General features: G+C 43.9%; 1 protein-coding gene across 3 annotated transcripts in view; it reads right to left on the bottom strand.

Annotated features, from left to right (window-relative positions):
* Positions 1 to 1,525: 1,525 nt before the first annotated feature.
* ATAD5 (ATPase family AAA domain containing 5) overlaps positions 1,526 to 12,706 on the bottom strand; it is a 47,618-nt gene continuing 36,437 nt past the window's right edge. For 2 of the 3 annotated variants that reach the window (XM_048490417.1, XM_048490419.1), the window contains exons 19-23: positions 9,455 to 9,635; positions 8,491 to 8,666; positions 6,787 to 7,601; positions 3,603 to 3,770; positions 1,526 to 1,956 (exon numbers count right to left, since the gene is read on the bottom strand). In XM_048490417.1, coding sequence (XP_048346374.1) covers positions 1,878 to 1,956; positions 3,603 to 3,770; positions 6,787 to 7,601; positions 8,491 to 8,666; positions 9,455 to 9,635 — 1,419 coding nt within the window. In that variant the 3' untranslated portion in view covers positions 1,526 to 1,877. The remainder of the gene's footprint in view (positions 1,957 to 3,602; positions 3,771 to 6,786; positions 7,602 to 8,490; positions 8,667 to 9,454; positions 9,636 to 12,706) is intronic. The other variant, XM_048490418.1, reaches the window with a different exon arrangement.

Here is a 12,706-nt window from a genome sequence, read left to right as displayed (position 1 = left end):
AGGAAGGCCTCTTCTGCACATGCAGAATAATGCACTTTCAGTCCACTTTCAGTTGTTTGCAGTTGGATTTTGCTATTCCGCACACCTGCAAATTGCCTTGAAAGTGCATTATTCTGCATATGCGGAAGGGGCCTCAGTGTGTGTGGGGGATTCTCAGGTGGTGGGATTTTTGGATGCATGGTTCGCAGGGAAACACAGCATTTCCTGGGGGACACCACTTCCTACATCTCTCCATTGTGAGAACTTCCCATTTATGCCTACCCTTTGTTTCCTGTTCCTTAACCAATTTTTAATCCATAGGACTTTCCCTCTTATTCCTTGATTGCTGAGTTTTCTCCATAGTCTCTGGTGAGGAACTTTGTCAAAAGCCTTTTGGAAATCCAAGTAGACAATGTCCACTGGTTCCCCCTTATCCACATGCCTGTTTACACCCTCAAAGAACTCCAGTAAGTTTGTAAGACAGGACTTGCCTCTACAAAAGCCATGCTGACTATTCCTCAGCAGGTCTTGCTTTTCTACATGTTTTATAATTTTATCTTTAATGATAGATTCTACTAATTTACCAGGAACAGATGTCAAACTGACTGGCCTGTAATTTCCTGGGTCCCCCCTAGACCCTTTCTTAAAGATTGGTGTGACATTGGCCATCTTCCAGTCTTCAGGGATGGAGGCTGATTTCAGGGATAAGTTGCATATTAAAGTGAGAAGATCAACAATTTCATGCTTGAGTTCTTTAAGAACTCTTGGGTGAATGCAATCTGGGCCAGGGGATTTGGTAGCATTTAGTTTATCAATGGCTGCCAGAACTTCTTCCTTGTCTACCACTATCTTCGCTAGTTCCTCGGATTCGCCTCCTAAGAAGCTTGGTTCAGGTGCAGGAATGTTCCTCACCTCCTCTTGGGTGAAGACAGATGCAAAGAATTCATTCAGCTTCTTCAATCTCCCAGTCATCCTTCAGCACACCTTTTGTACAAAACCGTTATCCTGTAAGTCTGTACAAAACCGTTACATAAGTCTGTACAAAACCGTTATCCTGTAAAACATCTTATACATGAGCATGCTGCTGCTTCAAAAGAATGATTCCCTTAATATTCATGTTTCAAAGAGGGAACTACTGGATATTTCAGCCAGGAAAAGTATGCACAATACCCAATGCCAGCAATAACTTCCCCTCTTGGAAAATGTATTTCTAGTTTGGTTGAGGAAAAAACTTAAGTGCTTCCACATTTAGACAGATGACTTTATACCTTCAATTTAACATTTTAATAGCTAATGATACTCTACGCCAAAGCCTCATCTAGGTATTTATTACTTCATTGCAGGTATAAAAAGAAATTCCACTGAGACTGGTAAAATATAAAATACAATGTAAAATATTCAGAATAAGAGATAAATACTACTACAAGCCCAAGTTGATATAAAACATGTCTTACACACAATTGATATTTTACAAGAAGATATCTCACCATGTCAGATATAAATCTGTCTGTTACACACACACACACACACACACCAATGAACCAAATTAAGAAGTTTGGCAGTTTTATTGCAAGAGATTTCAGTTATCATTCGACTAACATTTTCATAAGAAATAGAACATGTATGTGGACATTGGAAGAGTGACTATATGTGAAACTGGCAATAGAAATAGCTCCGTAAAAATAGAAACCACATACGGAAAGGATAAAGTTTATCCAGTATCCCACTTAAGTTGTATTTGAACACTGCTTGTGTAGGTTTCAGTACAGTACAAAAAGTTCAGCACCACTCAGGTTTGTATTTACAGGCTTGTGTTTTTAAATAGAATCAAAATATAAACAGCACTTTTAATATACATTTAAAATGATTTTATATGTACAAAGGCACTAGTAGGCACTTTAAGGAAAATCAGCTGCCAGACTATTCAAGACCTCTCTTGGAAAATCACAGTGAATTCCTTCAAGGTAATGGAGAAATCTGTTTGACAAAAAAAGGAAAAAGAAAAGAAGATTTAGACATTTTTAAAGGATAAAATGCTGTTTTGTCAGGAATTTAGGATAGGATAGGATATTTAATTTATATACCGCCCTCCCCTGGAGGGCTCAGGGCAGTGTACAACATAACGGGAACAATAACATGATAATACAAAACCATAAAGCTACATTTAAAGACAATATCAATTTCAGTGGATCCACAAATCAGCAATTCAAGATCAAAATAATATTATCAGGTTAACAGCTCAGAGCAAGTTATGGTAACATCCCCAACATTAATATAGCATTTCATGACATTAATATAACATTACATAACCACAATATAATTACATAACAGTAACATAGTATATCAAATGAAATAACAATAGTGCAATAACAAAAGCAACATAACAATATCCCCACTACAATTCCACAACAACCCAGCCTACAATAAACTTCACTTCATAACAATTAACATAACAATTTAACCTGACATAGCATAAGATTGAAAAATAGATGGTGACATCCCAAAAATGTCATAGTCCAAAGCAACCTATGTAGAATAGCCTAAGCAACAACAACAATCCTACCTACACTACACTACCAGACTCAATTTAGCGATGTGGCGCCCCGCCCCCCTCGCCCGGGCCCTTTGGGCGGTGTGTCCTTCCCTCCTCCCTAACCTGGGGGTTGGTCTCCCCAGACGATGACTTTCCCAATTGGCCCAAGGGCCAAGAAACCACCGCGCCCACAAAGCACTGGGTGTACGGGCAGCCCTCGCCCACGCCACCCTCCTCCTAGTAGGTCTCCTTGCCTCCCTTCCCCTGTCTGGCTTGAGAGTTCACACCCTCCCTCTCTCTCTCCCTTGTTGCTTCACAGGGAGAGGAGTTTCCAGGGCCTTGTCTCTCCCCTGTGGCCTCACAGGGAGAGGTGTTTACAGCTTGTGTGAACGACTCCCACCCTGTTACTGCACAGGGTGGGGACCAGCTTGAACCAGGGTCTAGGTTCTCAAAGGGGGTCTTGGCTTCAGGGTCCTCTTCCCTCCTTCCCACCACTGAGCTGTCCCTTTCCCTTGTCTCTTCACACCACCACTCACATTTCCTGCTGCTGCGGAAGCTCCAGACTCGCCCTTTCCCACTTCCTTATATACCGTCTGCCCTCTCATTCCTCTTCCTCGTCCCAGCTGCTTCTACAGCCCACCTTCTACAGCTGCCTCAGCTGTGGGCTTGCTGGGCCTAAGCCTCCTCTCTTCCCTGCCTTCCCCCTTTGAACAAGGCTTCTGAGGCCTCTAAGGCCTTCCCCTGCCCTGCAAGAGGCTCCTCTGCAGCCTTCCCATCTCCCGCAGTGCCAGCTGGTGCGGGACTCAGTGGGGTAAGTCCGGGCGCTGCAGCCGAGCCCGGACAAGCAAATACATATTAGTCTAACTCAAGTTCTCGTTTCACTAACACACACTACTTTGTCACCCTACAAAATCTAAGAACCCTAATTCAACTACATCTGTTTTGAAATAGTGAAAAATAATGTCCAGGTCCACAACGTGATATGTAATCAATTCCTTCTTCTCCTCCTCCTCCTCCTCTCTTGTTTCCCATCCATGCTTTTAAATGCATTTTGTGCCTCTCTGACCCACGCTGTTTTAGCAACGCTTACCTTCTTTTTGTTTTTCCTTTTTCTTTCTGCTTTTCCGCCTTACAAATGTTGCGAAGAGCAGGGAGGTATTCCACTATGCTGGCTTGTCTGTGGCTCAGGCTGAAAGGAGCTCTACTGCAAAAGGCAGCTTTGATTATTTCCTGCCTTTTCTGAGCTTTTTGGTGAATGCTGTGGAAGAAAAAACACATTTTGTCTTAGCCCACCTCGAGATTAATCAGAAGGATGGCCCAGACGTTTTGACGTTGTGTGTGCCCATCCAGTGTACAGTCGACAACTTGGGTCCCATGTTTCTCTGCTTTAGCTCCAAATGTCCACTAAAATGCTATGGGGGGGTCTTCATGGGGAGCAGGAGCTCATAATGGATGAGAAGTGCCCTCCAGTATACAGGTGCAAGGGAGGAGAGGGAGGGGGAGAGGCCTGGCATCTGGACATGGCCCACCCACCCTAGCGAAGGGAGGGGGAGGGGAAGGAGGGTTGGCATGCAAGGGAAGGGGAGTGAGTGAGTGAGGGGTGGCATGCAAGGGAGGAGAGGGAGGGGGCCCGGCATCTGGACATGGCCCACCCAACCTAGCATAGGGAGGGGGAGCGGAAGGAGGGGTGGCATGCAAGGGAGGGGGGAGGGAGAGGGGGGGAGGGAAGAGTGCCATGTAAAGGAGGGAGGGGGCCTGGCATCTGGACATGACCCACCCACACTAGTGGAGGGAGGGAGAGGGGAGGGAGTGAGGGGTGGCATGCAAGGGAGGGGAGGGGAGAGAGCGGTAGGGGTAGGGGTAGGGGGGAGCAGAATCTGCTGTTCCGCAGGAGCTACCTTGTGGGGGGCATTTTGGCCTATAGTAGGAGCTGAGAAAGTTGTGCTTCATAGGACAAATCCTTGCACTCACAGAAACTGTTCCAGATCCAAGCCAGCATTATGTCAGATTTCTGAAACTTTATATGCCACTGCTAATGGTACGTACATCCCAAATATACTATTCCAAGGTTTAAAGTGTGGTCAACTTTGTGCATGCTCAATCTTGTTTTTTATTCTAGTTGCTTTAACTGGATGTTAACCCAATAGATGGTGCATCCAAGAGATCTGTGGATCTCATGAACAAAGTATATAATTCACATGGTAACATCATAAGTCTGGCAACTTTTAGAAACATCAGTACAGGTTTTTCTGACATTGCAATAGAAAAGCTCATGTTAACATGCCACTAAAGAAATTCCTGTGGTTTGAAAAATATCAGAGGAAAAAAGATTTCCAGTCACAATATCTATATAATAAATAGGATTCTATGGGGAAAATATTATATATTTCCCTCTATGAATAATCTATTGCTCAAATTCAGTGGGACTCCTTACTCATAAACATGTAGGGATACTTTTGGGCAAGAAATTTCAGCTGCATTCAAAGACTGTTATCTTACCATGACACATTGGAGACTAGGTTAAGTGAAATTACATTGTTGTTAACCCCACAAATATGTCAAGTCCAGATAACTCCCACCTTGTAAGGGGTCTTGAAGCCTATCAAGTTCTCTTATAGCAGAAGCAGTGGGGAAATGCCATGTTATCCAAGGTATTATATACGACTTAGACTTGACACTAATAGCAGATCAAATTTCAGCTTAAGTGGACTACTATGGATCTTGGAGGTGAGATCTCTGAAGAAGCTTGGAAATGTGTATTTTCACATGGATTTTCTTTTCTTATATTTAAAGAAAATATAATTTATTTTTATTTATTTATTGTTTAATCTTATATACTGCCCTATCCTCGGAGGGATGGTATTCCAGTGGTACCTTACGCCACAGTAATTTGCCAAAAATATACAAATCTATGTTGCTTTTGTAAATCTTCAAATATAGGGTTCATGCATATGTTGTCATGTAAAAGAGGAAAAAAACCTGGAAAATAATAGTTGATAAGTAAACTGGGCTTCAATGTTCTATTGAAAGCAGAAATGTTTTTTAATTAAGACTTTAATGTCATAGATAAAGAAACTTCCCCCCCCACACACACAAACCAAAGTATTATTATTTAATTATATTGAAATGGTCCATAAAAGGTACCAAGGATATGGTAAAATAATAACAGCAGATCAAACCAACTGCTGTTTCAAAGGGAGCTGACAGAATAATTATGGAAATCTTTAATCAGATGGCTGGAAAAAAAACAGTTGGTACTGACTCTTTGCTCTTCTTGGCTTGACTGGTAGTTAATAAGTAAATATCTTCATATTTAAAGCGTGTTGTCATTTGTAAACCTACAGCCAATTTGAAATGCTATCTATTGACACAAACCTTTCGAGAAAATGTAGCCTGAGCTAAGCACATAAAACAAACTTTAAATGTGGCAAAAATGCAAAACAACCCGCGTCTCTTCACACTATTGACGTTACTGACAGTGGTGGGATCCAAAAATTTTAATAACAGTGGTGGGATGGTGGTGGGATTCAAACAGTGGCGCCGCCGCACACACGCGCCTCCAGTCCCTATTGGGCAGGGAGGTTGCTTTAGTGACCCCCTTCTCGGCACTCAGAAAAAATTAGTAACCACTTCTAGAGAAGTGAGAACTGGTTGGATCCCACCTCTGAGGGGTTCAGGCTTGCCTTAGTGTTACGTTGAGTTCTAGAGCACATTCTGAGAATAGGGCTATGGTCAGTTTTAGGTTTCGGGTTTTTCTTACAATTTAGGGAACAATTTATGACTGAAAAAATTAAATAAAAATTAGCTAGGGTTACGGTTAAGTTAAGGGCAGGGGCTCAGGCTTGCCTTAGTGTTACGTTGAGTTCTAGGGCGCAGTTGGAGAATAGGGCTATGGTCAGTTGTCGGTTTCGGGTTTTTGTTACAATTTAGGGAACAATTTATGACTGAAAAAATTAAATAAAAATAATAAGCTCGGGTTAGGGTTAAGTCAAGGGCAGGGGTTCCAGTGGTGGGATCCAAAAATTTTAATGACAGGTTCCGATGGTGGTGGGATTCAAACAGTGGCACCGCTGCACACACGCACCTCCAGTCCCTATTGGGCAGGGAGGCTGCTTTAGTAACCCCTTCTCGGCACTCAGAAAAAATTAGTAACCACTTCTAGAGAAGTGGTGAGAACTGGTTGGATCCCACCTCTGGTTACTGACCCTCGCACACTAAAAAAAAGACATCCTTTCTTCCATGTTCGACCTGTGGCGGAAGTACTTTGAACTTACCTGGAATTAGTGCCCAACTGCCCAAAGTGTAAAGCGGCCTGCTCTTTTGAAATGTGAAGTGTAAGTTCTTTGAGTCCATCCTTTCCACCATCCAAACAGCCTCGCAGGGCTTTTGAAACACCCTTAAAGCATTTCTGAAAGGCCAGTGCTTCCGTCGTTGCTTTCAGGTCACTGCAGCTTTTGGAACTCCACCAATCCGGGTGCTCCTCGCTAAACTCATCAGACAGACCGTTTTTGATCTTGCCTTTTGTCCAAACAAATTCCTCAAATTCACAAGATTGCTTTAGTTTCTGAGCCTTATTATTTAAGCAGTAATCTAAGAGGGACATATTTTCCACAAATTCTGCCAATGAATTTAGGCACTGGGATGCGTGAGCCGAGCCTTTAGATTCTGCCTTCGTTCCGCCCCTCGGTGTTACTGTGCTTTCAGTCGCAGGTTCCAATCCGCCCTTTTCTCCTTCCGTGCGCAAGCCGGGTACATCAGACGGCAGAGTGACGAATCCAGAATAGTTCAGCTCACTCTCAAATAAGTCGCTGTCATCCAGCAAAACCATCTTTCTCTGGAGCTTGGTCCGTTTGGACTTTTTCATAGGGTTAACTTCCTCTGTGCATTCACCATCAAGAGGTGTGTGTTTTCTATTTTCCATGCTTGTTTTAAGTGGCGGATTTGCCATCTGAGCTGGTTCTGAAAGCACAGCGACTGGTAATGGTAAAATTAGCTCAAGATTGCTATAAATAAAGTCTATATTCTTCATCTGGAATTCTGTGAGGAGATGTACCAGCTTACTCCATTCTTCTTTGGATGTGATATCATGCTGTAAAAAATGGACATCAGTAATGATTTTTACAATTTTTTTAAATGGATCTATCCAATGCTAAAAACTTTCAAAACATGCCAAAAAAGGGTAAATCTTAAAATGAACCCAACAGTTACACCAGTTAACATGTATGTGTATTTTGTGTAGTTTTAGCTCAAGTGGGTAACTCAAGGCTCTTAAAAATTCGTGAATAGTTAATCTGTTCAGTTTTGGTTTTTTTAAAGTATTTTCCAAGCACCGTGATACTTGTTCTTCCCCATTCATTCCACTTGCAAGATGCTAGGAGGTGAGTTTGGATTTATACCTTGCCTTTCTCTCCTGTAAGGAGTCTCAAGGCAGCTTACAAACTCCTTTCCCCTTCTTCTCCCCACAACAGAGACCTTGTGAGGTAGGTGGGGCTGAGAATTCCGATAACTAGCCCAAGGTCAACCAGCAGGCTTCATGTGTAGAAGCAGAGAAACAAATCCCGTTCACCAGGTAAGAGTCTACTGCTCATGTGGAGGAATGGGAAATCAAACGTGGTCCAGATTAGAGTCCACCTGTTCTTAACCACCACCACGCTGGCTCTCTGAAATCTAAAAATCAAGAGCCTGTTCACCTGAGAACGAAACCAGTTGTTAATCCAAGTTCGCAGTCATTCATGCCTTCAAAGCATCTTCAAGATGCTATAAGACTTTTTGAACTTATGTGATTGCCCTATTAGTAGTAATGACCATTCTCTTAGGAAGATGCCTGTTGAGTTGAAGGTACTGAACGAACTATGCTGTTTGAACAGGGGCAGACCATTTTGATAAACGTTTCGGTTCATTTCCTGAAATCTGGAAAGCCACAGTAAATCAGAACCATCCGACGTTTGGATAACTAACAGGTGCCGCTAAATGCATACCTTCAGAAATGAGAGCAAGTCTTCTGAAGGCAGAAAAATGTTCTTCAGGCCAAGCAAAGTTTCAATGCAGCCAGTGTCGCATTTCGGCATTTTTAAGACACGCAGTTCAGCCATCTCAGAGCCAGCAAGACCATCAGCGCAAGCAATCTGTTCCGTGCCATGTGCCTTATTGTCTCCTCCGAAACAAAAGAAAGTTTTAAGCAAAACACCTATGAACGATGAAGCATATAGCTACGCAGGAATCTCAACCATTTAATTTAAAGCAACGTTATTTAATACAACTGTGTTAAATACAGTTTTCCCTGAGATCACTGTTTGCTTCTGCAACTCTCAGTTGTCCTTTTTGCAACTTCGTTCTGCCATCTCGACCACGGCCCAACAAGTCTGACTCCTCCCTCTAACAGAGCGGTCGTATATGACCGGCCACCTGGTGTTAAAGACGAAGGCAAAGGAGGAGTGGGGCAGACAGAAAACTTTACCCCATGCCTGTTCCTAGTGAAGCTCAACTGACCTCCTCTCCCTGTAAGCATAAATATGTTCCTTTTTTAAAAAAAAAAGAATGAATTTGGTGTATTTTATCCTTGTTGTGGGTAGCTTAAAGGGCTCCACTCGAAAAGTGGGGCCCCAAACATTCCACACCGTTTCTTTCTCCCATCAAATTAAAAAAATACAAATTGCATATCGTCGGTTTTTACATCTCCATTACATTACATTACGTATACTTTCCGCCTAACCTCATTATCGCCCATGTCCCTGCAAATTTCATCTGATTTCCAGTTCGCTACACATCCACCCTCTAATCTACCCATCAACAAATCAAAATCTTCAATTTCCAAAAGTGCCCCAAACAGCAATAATACTGCGAACTAGAACTGCCTAAATATACTATTCAAAACCTGAAGACATTGTCGGAGTAATATGTGCATGGTTTTAAGTTTCTTCTCTGTTAGTAAGTCATACTTACCATGAAGCCCCGTATTTTTCCCTTTCAGATAGCCACCTCCGCTCCTAACCCAGAACTGCAAGTGGAGAATACTTTGTCTGACGTCACAATGATTCGTAGTTAGCAAAGCGGCAAAGTCGTCGACATCTGTTTGTAAGTTCTCGGCCAAACATAGCACTTGGAGGTAGCTAGCAATTTTGACCTAAAATAAAGTAATTCGAAAATTAACAGTTCTTAATGTTGGAAAGCCCTGACCTGAATAGCCCAGGCTAGTTTGATCTTGTTAGATCTAGGAAGCTAAGCGGGATTGGCTGTGGCTAGTATTTGGACAGGAGACTGCCAAGGAAGTTCAGCGCTGGTAGCAGATGGAGACAAAGGCAAGCCACCCCTGAATGTCTCTTGCCTTGAAAACTGTAGGAAGCCACCATGAGTCAGCTGCCACTTAGCTGCACTTTACGCACATGCACAATGTTGGGAAAAAAATCACACCAGGAGTACATACTCTGACAAGCGTTGGGTCTAAGCTACATTTCCATAAAAGGTTTTATGGAAATGGATCTTTCTTATCTTCCTCTTCCTTCAGCCCTTGCATAATGGGAGGGGAGTTCTCGAGAACAATGCCATGTGGCTCAAGTCGCTACAGTCAGAGGCGTAGCTCGGGAAAATGGAGCCCGGTGCAAAAATCTGAGTGTTGCTACCCCCCCCCCCATGTTCGTTTGTGTTTTCTGTATTTTTAGTGTTTTTTCAGTTTTCAGCCTGCAGGGGGCGCAGTTTTTAGGCTAGTGGCATCAAAATTTCAGGGTATCTTTAGGAGACCCTGCTGATGATACCAGCCAGGTTTGGTGAAGTTTGGTTCAGGGGGTCCAAAGTTATGGACTCTCAAAGGTGTAGCCCCCATCTCTTATTAGTTCCCATTAGAAACAATGGAGGATGGGGGCACCCCCTTTGGGAGTCCATAACTTTAAACCGTCTGAACCAAACCTCACCTAACTTGGGTGGTATCATCAGGAGAGTCCCCCGAAAACTAGCCTAAATACTGTGCCCCCTGCAGGCCCAAAACTGGAAAACACTAAAAAATACAAAAAACAAACCTGAAATTTTTGCTCTCCCCCCCGGCATGCGCCCGGTGCAACGCGCCCCCCTTCCCCCTTGTAGCTTTGCCTCTGGCTACAGCAAGAAGAGGGTACTGGGCGGAATCACCCTGCCTCACCCGAGTAGAAAGGAGAACAATTATGTCCTGCTATCCTTCCCTGCCGCCTGGCACATTGTTCCAAATGGTCAGTCAACACTGAATCTAATCCTACTTTCAGAAAAACAGTGACAACTAGCTAGTTTTGTCACAACTGTGTCAGGACCATCTACTAAGCACTGTTCATATTAGCCAAAACATGCAAGTAAATACTTAATTTCTAGAAAACAGTCCAACGACTAAAAAATAATTTTGATACATACTGCATTAAAACATTTAAAGCCAAAGGTAGCAAGACTAAGAGGGGTCGGCTGAATCTGCTCGTGGGAGCATTGTGCTGACCGTGCCAGCGGATTTGTCCTCCCTGGGCCACTTGCCCCAGCAGAATGGAGGACCTGGCAGCATTCAGTTGCCGCAGCTCCCCTTTCTGGTACAGGAACTTGGCACCCAACGCACTTTCAGCATCCCAGTGCCTCTGCCCCCACCCCCACCCGGCCATTCTGCACAATACACAGGCAGGCCAGGATTGGGACTTGTGCTACCCTTTGGGGAAGCATCACTCTAAGAAGCCCAATGGGGGCTTTTCACTGGCAGGAAGCCCTTTGGGGAGCCTCCCCATGCCACCAGGAAGCCCCTTTGGGAGCAGCGGGGCAGTGTAGCTGGCCGCCTGGAGCAGCAGATGGGGCTTTATTCCTGGCACAACAGAAATAATTAGACTGACACACAGCGACCCAGCCCAGAGATTGGCTGCCTGTGTGCGTACATGTATTTGTGTGTATGTGTAAAGTGTTGTCAAGTTGAAGCCGACTTATGGCAACCCAGTAGGGTTTTAAAGGCAAGAGAAGAAGGGCATTTTCACACATGCAGAATAATGCCATTTCAATCCACTTTCAATGCTCTCCCACAATTGTTTTCAAGTGGATTTTGCTATTTTGCACAGTTAAATCCAGATAGGAAGTGCATTGAAAGTGCAAATGGTGGTTTGCCATTGTTTGTCTCTGCGTAGCAACCCTGCTATTCTTTGGTGGTCTCCATCCAAGTACTAACCATGCTTAGCTTCTGAGATCTGATAAGATCAGACTAGTTTGGGCCATCCAAGTCAGGGCTTGGCTATCTCACTGGAACACATTCAAAACACTGGATTAGATCCTAGAGAACTGCAAGCGGAGTTCCTGCTACCTTCTGTTGGAGACTCTGTTACTAGCTGAGGGCCAGAAAACCTTTGAAGATAGCAGGGATGGCAAGTAGAAGGAAGAACTGGCAGAGATGTCACACATACTCCAAACCAGTGGCAAAGCTACAAGGGGGCGAGGTGTGTGTGTGTGCTGTGCACCGGACGCATGCCTGGGGGGGGGGCGCAGAAAATCGCCCCCAGGCCCCTCCCCTTTCCCCGCCCCCCATGGCACCCCCCTTCCCACACTTACCTTAGTTCCTTTCCTTTTTCAGAACTTTTTCAGGCTGCGAAAGGCCTGTTTGCAGTAAAAACAGCCTGAGGAACTACAGTTCCCAGGAGACCATGTGAGCCCCAAGATCTCCTGGGAAATATAGTTCCCATCAGGTAGTTTTTTACTGAGAACAGGCCTTTCGCAGCCTGAAAAAGTTCTGAAAAAGGAAAGGAACTAAGGTAAGTGTGGGAAGGGGGGGAAGCGGGAAAGGCGGGGCACCGCGGGGGGAAGGGCATGGGGGGGCGGAATATTAGAATATTAGCTACGCCTCTGCTCCAAACCCTTCACATGAGCTCGTCTGTGAATGGAACCTGATTTAAGAGCTTGCGCAAAGGGGAAGAGGCAGTTGTACACAATCCAAACTGCACTGACATTGCCTGAACAGCCTTGTGTATATATTTTTTAAAAAAATAATCAGGCTTACCTCAGCTAAAATATGTTAAAACTGGTTCATGTGAGCAAACAAGTAGCCTACAAAATGCTTTTGTAAAATTAAAAAAAAGGACCGCACAGTTTTTCCACAATGTCTTACAGATAAACATCATGAATCGATACATTAAACTGCACATGCAAAAAACACTCTGGACACCGTTTCATTTCGTACTACCAAAACTGCAATCTTCCATTCCAAAACAGAAA

The sequence above is a fragment of the Sphaerodactylus townsendi genome, linkage group LG03 (genome assembly GCF_021028975.2).
Source record: "Sphaerodactylus townsendi isolate TG3544 linkage group LG03, MPM_Stown_v2.3, whole genome shotgun sequence".
NCBI lineage: Eukaryota > Metazoa > Chordata > Lepidosauria > Squamata > Sphaerodactylidae > Sphaerodactylus > Sphaerodactylus townsendi.
The sequence above is the reverse complement of the archived record's forward strand: the minus strand, read 5'-3'. Positions and strand labels throughout refer to the sequence as shown.